General features: G+C 42.4%; 1 protein-coding gene across 1 annotated transcript; it reads right to left on the bottom strand.

The window, feature by feature from the left end:
• Positions 1 to 3,471: 3,471 nt before the first annotated feature.
• Positions 3,472 to 5,721, bottom strand: LOC127557575 (transcription initiation factor TFIID subunit 1-like). Its single transcript, XM_051990884.1, has 3 exons — positions 5,530 to 5,721; positions 4,805 to 4,981; positions 3,472 to 4,392 (listed from the first exon to the last, which is right to left on the bottom strand). Exons 1-3 carry the CDS (start codon positions 5,719 to 5,721, stop codon positions 3,991 to 3,993), a joined length of 771 nt encoding a protein of 256 aa, XP_051846844.1. The 3' UTR covers positions 3,472 to 3,990.
• Between the last annotated feature and the right edge of the window lie 873 nt (positions 5,722 to 6,594).

The raw sequence follows: 6,594 nt of genomic DNA, 5'->3' as shown, positions 1-6,594 counted from the left end.
AATAATGTTGTCTTCCCATTGGCCATAGATTAGGTCTTCGCTCTCAGGGATGAAAATCGACCCACCAGGCTGGGAAAGATCATGGCCACCTACAGAGGGAGCAGAGTGGGATGAAGGTCAGGGTAACTAGATTAGAGTCAGCTCCAATTAGAGCTAAATCCTAATTATTTAGATCTATCACCAATCCCATTCCTGTTACTGTTCTCATCTCTATTCCCAAAAACACATTTTTCTCTTCATTTTTATCCCTATCCCAGACCCTGCCTCCAAGCCTACCCACTCCCTTTCAGAATATCAGATTCCAGGCCCTTTGATCCTTTAAGGTGGAAGCTACTAAGTTCTGAGTATTTGAATTGCTATTTTCTGGCTGCTTGTAATATTTTTCCTTGGTCCAATAGTTCTGAAATTTAGCCACAATATTCCTTGGAATTTTAATTTTGGAGTCTATTTCAGGAGGTGTTCAGTGAATTTTTTCAATGGCTGTTTTACCTTTTGATTATATGACATCCAGGCAGTTCTCTTTGATGATTTCCTGAAAATAGTGTCTAGGCTCTTTTTTTCATCCTGGTTTTCAAAAAGTCCAATAATCCTTGGATTATCTCTCCTAGATCTATTTTCCAGGTTAGTTGTTTTCCCAAGTAGGTATTTTCTATTTTTTCTATTTTTTCTTTTTTTTGGTTTTGTTTGACCGATTCTTGACGTCTCATTCATTTCCATTTGTTCAGTTCTGATTTTTAGTGAAATTATTTACTTTTTTTACTTCTTTTTGTATTTGTCCAATTGAATTTTTATTTTTTATTTTTATCTTATCATTAGAAACTCTATTATTATTTTTTAATTATTATAGCTTTAAAAAAAGTATATGCATGGGTAATTTTTCAGCATTGACCTTTGCAAAACCTTCTATTCCAAATTTTCCCCTCCTTCCCCCCATCCCCTCCCCTAGATGGCAGGTTGACCAATACATGTTAAATATGTTAAAGTATAAATTAAATACAAAATAAGTATACATGTCCAAACCGTTATTTTGCTGTACAAAAAGAATCAGACTCAGAAATAGTGTACTATTAGACTGTGAAGGAAATCAAAATGCAGGCAGACAAAAATAGAAAGATTGGGAATTCTATGTAACGGTTCTTAGTCATCTCCCAGAGTTCTTTCACTAGGTATAGCTGGTTCACTTCATTACTGCTCTATTGGAACTGATTTGGTTCATCTCATTGCTGAAGAGCCACATCCATCAGAATTGATGATCATATAGTTTTGTTGTTGCTCCTGGTTCTGCTCATTTCACTCAGGTCTCCCCAGGCTGAAATCCTCCTGCTGGTCATTTTTTTTTATTGTAAGGATCAAATGTGATAATTTACATTTATTTTGTAAAGTTAAATATTATATAAACATTATCCATTATTATTTTATGAACATTATGTTTATTATTATATTTATACTTATCTTTCTATGTGACTTTCTTTTTTTTTTAATAACTTTTTATTGATAGAACCCATGCCAGGGTAATTTTTTACAGCATTATCCCTTGCACTCACTTCTGTTCCGATTTTTCCCCTCCCTTCCTCCACCCCCTCCCCCAGATGGCAAGCAGTCCTTTACATGTTCAATAGGTTACAGTATATCCTAGATACAATATATGTGTGCAGAACCGAACAGTTTTCTTGTTGCACAGGGAGAATTGGATTCAGAAGGTATAAATAACCCAGGAAGAAAAACAAAAATGCAAGCAGTTTATATTCATTTCCCAGTGTTCTTTCTTTGAGTGTAGCTGCTTCTGTCCATCTTTGATCAATTGAAACTGAATTAGCTCTCTTTATCGAAGAGATCCCCTTCCATCAGAATCCATCCTCAAACAGTATCATTGTCAAAGTATATAATGATCTCCTGGTTCTGCTCATTTCACTTAGCATCAGTCCATGTAGATCTCTCCAAGCCTCTCTGTATTCATCCTGCTGGTCATTCCTTACAGAGCAATAATATTCCATAATGTTCATATACCACAATTTACCCAGCCATTCTCCAATGGATGGGCATCCATTCATTTTCCAGCTTCTAGCCACTACAAACAGGGCTGCCACAAACATTTTGGCACATACAGGTCCCTTTCCCTTCTTTAGTGTTTCTTTGGGGTATAAGCCCAGTAGAAACAGTGCTGGATCAAAGGGTAGGCACAGTTTGATAACTTTTTGAGCATAGTTCCAAATTGCTCTCCAGAATGGCTGGATGTGTTCACAACTCCACCAACAATGTATCAGTGTCCCTGTTTTCCCACATCCCCTCCAACATTCCCCATTATCTTTCCCTGTCACTCTAGCCAATCTGACAGGTGTGTAGTGGTACCTCAGAGTTGTCTTAATTTGCATTTCTCTGATTAATAATGATTTGGCTGCTGGTCATTTCTTATCGAACAATAATATTCCATAATATTCATATTACACAATTTATTCAGCCATTCTCCAGTTGATGGGCATCCACTCAGTTTCCAGTTTCTGGCCACTACAAAGAGACCTGCCACAAACATTCTTGCACATACAAGTCCCTTTCCCTTCTTTAATATCTCTTTGGGATATAAAGTCAGTAGTAACACTGCTGAGTTAAAGGATAGGCACAGTTTTGGGGCATAGTTCCCTATTGCTTTCCAGAATGGCTGGATCCATTCACAACTCCACCAACAATGCATCAGTGTCCCAGTTTTCCCACATCCCCTCCAATACTCGTCATTATCTTTTCCTGTCATCTTAGCCAATCTGATAGGTGTGTAGTGGTATCTCAAGAGTTGTCTTAATTTGCATTTCTCTGATCAATAGTGATTTGGAGCATCTTTTCATATGCCTAGAAATAGTTTCAATTTCTTCACCTGAAAATTGTCTGTTCATATCCTTTGACCATCTATCTCCAATTGAATTTTTAAATGAGTTATTTTGTTCTATGGATTTTTTTTTCCATTTCAAAAATTCAGTTTAAAGAGTTATTTTCTTTTTCCATTTCACATATTCTGTTTTTTAAAGAATTATTTTTTTTTCCATTTTGTCAAATCTATTTTTAAGGAGTTATGTTATTTCCATTTCACTATTCTGTAGTGAGTTTTCTTCAGATAATTTCTGTTTCCCCTTTTCCAAACCTTCTTGCAAAGTTATTTCCTTTCCTCATTTTTTTCTAGCTCTCTTTTAAGATCCTTTTTAATTTCTTCTAGGAGAGCCTTGTGTGATGAGGACCAATTTATATCACCCTTTGGAGCTTCATCTGGAGACAATCTGCTTTTAGTCTCCTAAAGGTTTGAAATCTGTTCTTTTCTTTCACAATAAAATCGATCTCTGGTCAGAGTTTTTTTTGCTTTTTTATTTATTTATTTATTTTTCCAATTCCCCTGCTTTTAGGGCAGAGGAAGTGTCCCAAGCTCCTTCTATAAGCAGCCGAGGCTGTACTGGGTCCGTGCTGACTCACTCCAGGTTCTGGGTGAGCGTGGCCAGGTCCTGTGAGACTCCCCATTTCGGGGGAGTCTTTACCCTCTGCGTTTGTGTCAGGTGTTTTAGAACTTCTCTGCTGATCCACTGACTTGCAGCCAACACTGCTGCCATAGATTCCTCCCTGCAGATTCTCTGACATAGAGCCCCCAGAGCCTGGGTCTGTGCTCGGCCTGCCTGAGCTTGGCCCTCCTGCCTCCGTGTTTGATTGAAACAGACCTTTTCTGGCTATCTTCAAAATTATCTTCTGGTGGTAGTTTGTTACACTCCTAATGTTCGTGGATTCTACCAGTCCAGAACTAATTCATTGGCTGGATTTGGTCATTAGTCTGAGGGTCATGAGCAAAGGTCAGAAAGAAACATGTGTCCTCTCCAACACCTTGGCTCTGCCCTTGCCTACCCCACTCTCATCTCCAGCTCCATCTCAATGTCAGGATTTTCCCCATTTTTATACATACCCCCATCCCTAGAACCACAATCCAAACCCATTTCAACTCCCCCTGGCTCATTTCTATGATTATCCCAGTTTTTTCTGACCTGTTTTGAGCAATCTGTTCTTTTCAGAGGGAATCCACCCTGCAAGAGCTGCTTTCTGGTCATTTGAGCAGGGCTCTTGGAAATCTCTGTTATCCCAGATAATGTCATCTTCCCAGGATTTCTGAGTGACCATCAGGAAGTTTTCATCCTCCAGCAGGGGGTTGTTGGTTTGGGTTGCCTGCTCCTCCTCCTCTTGTGACTTTTCTTTCAGTTTAAATCCATAATCGAAACCTCTCCCATGGGGAGGGATGTCCAGCATGTCGTACCAAAGCTTGGCAGGGCCATAGCGCCAAGGGGCCACCTCCTCTGTGTGAGGGTTCTGGGAGCACTCTGTGCCAGGTTCAGAGGCAGTCTGTGGGGGCACTGGAGCCATCATTTTTATCTAGCATAGAACAATGGGTGTGAGTTAGACAGGGTTAAGACTAGGAATGGGATTGTGGAAGCAGAAGGGACTGTGGTTGAAGAAAGAAATGGAAGATGGAGTGGGGGTGATGAGAGTAGTTGAAGAGTGTTAGGATGCAGAGGGGGGACGCTACATCAGTTCTCTTAGCCCTTTAATAACCTGTTACAATTACAATTGTAGAATCTACAATTGTAGAACCATGACATCGCCATACTAAGTACTAAGTATATGGGAACTAGAGAAACATCATCTCATCAATCACACCGAGTTAACACCTTGTTGTGAGTGTCCTTGTTTCAAGTATACTTCTCTGGAGTTCCAGCTCTCTACATTATGAGGGTAGACATGGGATCTGGGCTAAAAGATGTTCTCCCCCTCATCCCTGCATTACCTCATCATCTGTCAGGCACTCCTCCGGCTCTGGTGGTCTTCCCAGCTGGGGACCCCCCTTGTTAGGTTCCGAGGGACATTGTCTCCTCTGATCTTTCTTCTTTTTCATTCTCTTTCTGACTTTCTCCCACATAGATGGTTTCTTCTGGGGCTCAAAAAGTTGGAGAAAACGAAGAGTCTGGAATAAAAAATGGAAAGTTAGGAAAGGGACCTCCCTATCCAAGTGGCCAGAGGGACTTCAGTAAAAAGGGATCTCTTCTCCTCATCTCCCTTTCCGGGCTTGGGCACTGAGCTCTAGTAGGCTGGCTAGACCATTCCCTTCAGGCAGCTTTCTGTGATCCCCCTTGTGAGCTCAGAAGTTGAGATAGTTCTTTGGTTGACCTTGGAGAGGAGTCCCCCAGAGGACTCTGCTACTCAAAGTAATGAGAGGGAAGAGGGGGTCCTCCCCAGCTCCAGCAGCTCCGGTGCCCCCCTCCTTGCCTTCTGAACTTCAGACACCTACAAGATTCTCAAGAAAAATGATCCCCTTTCCACGTCCACGAGTCTGTGTCTCTGTCTTTCCATTTCCATCTCCATTTTCCCAACCCAGGTTCCTTCTTGTTATCCAGCTCTAGATTTTCTGTCTCTCTTTCCCGTGGCTTCCTCTCTGTGATCGTCTCAATGTTTGGAAATTGATGCTATTTGGAAGTCAGTCCCATCTCTTCTCTTCTCCTGTTCCCTGCCTACCTTCCCAGGCTTAAACTGTGGCCAGAGCTCTGTCACCAAAGGCTGGCTGGTGCCTCCCCAGAGAGCACCCTGATCCTGTCCGTCCTCCTTATGTCCATTATCTTCCTCAGAGCTGCTGGAATCCACAGGCGAGTCCTCTGAGGAAGAGGAATTGCTGTCCTTGGAGAGTAGATCCATGTCTTCTTTCTCCATTTGGGATCCTGAATTAAAGAAAGATCTTGGGCTGAAGCTCTGTCCCCTACCCTGGCTCAGTATTAGCAGAGGGATGGGGTAGAGGCTTCCTTTCCCACATCGGGTAGAATGGAAGCCCCATGAAAGGATTATTTCAGCTTGCTTTTTACCCTCAGAGATGACGTCTCTGAGGTGATGTGATTTCAGCCAAGTAGGTGCTTAGTGGATGATGGGACAATGGAGCTGTGTTCAGAGCCCCTGCTCATCCACCCTGTCCCGAATCCTGGAGGTGGGCTCTCAGACCGCCGATCAGCACCAACCCAGCCCTAAAGAAGCCTCTGAAATAGACCTTCAGGGTTAGCCAGCAAATATTTACCACTCTCTCTTCCCAAACGTTCTAGAGTTTGCTGCCCTCCCCTAGAATCCAGGAACCAAATTTTTCTTATGAATTTCTGCCAAAGCAGCACACGTATCCGTGTTTGATCATGGGAACACAGACTTTAGAGTTGGAAAGGATTTTAAAATGATCTGGTCCCATCATTTGATAGAGAGAGGAAACCCAGATGGAGGAAGGGAAAATGACTTGCCCAGGATCATACAGGGGTTGCAGAAGATTTGGGAAGGCAGGACTTTAGGAAGCAGGCCTCGGTGGGATGAATATACAGGGACAGATACCCTGTCCTGTCTACCAAGGATCAGCAGGTACATCCTTCAGTGGGAAGCCCCTCTGCCTTCCCCAAATCCAAGGCTTTCTCCTCCCTGGGAACTCCCCCAGGCTTGAACATTTTCCCTCGAGGGCCATAGCACTAGTCATCTGAAGGGATTCGTTCAGTAGACTATTGCTTCTTGTGACCCTGAACTCCATCCCTAGAGATCGAGGTCAGATCTGGGCCC

Source organism: Antechinus flavipes, chromosome 3 (genome assembly GCF_016432865.1).
Source record: "Antechinus flavipes isolate AdamAnt ecotype Samford, QLD, Australia chromosome 3, AdamAnt_v2, whole genome shotgun sequence".
In the NCBI taxonomy this organism is placed as follows: Eukaryota; Metazoa; Chordata; class Mammalia; order Dasyuromorphia; family Dasyuridae; genus Antechinus; species Antechinus flavipes.
This window is presented reverse-complemented; position numbering and strand designations above follow the sequence as displayed.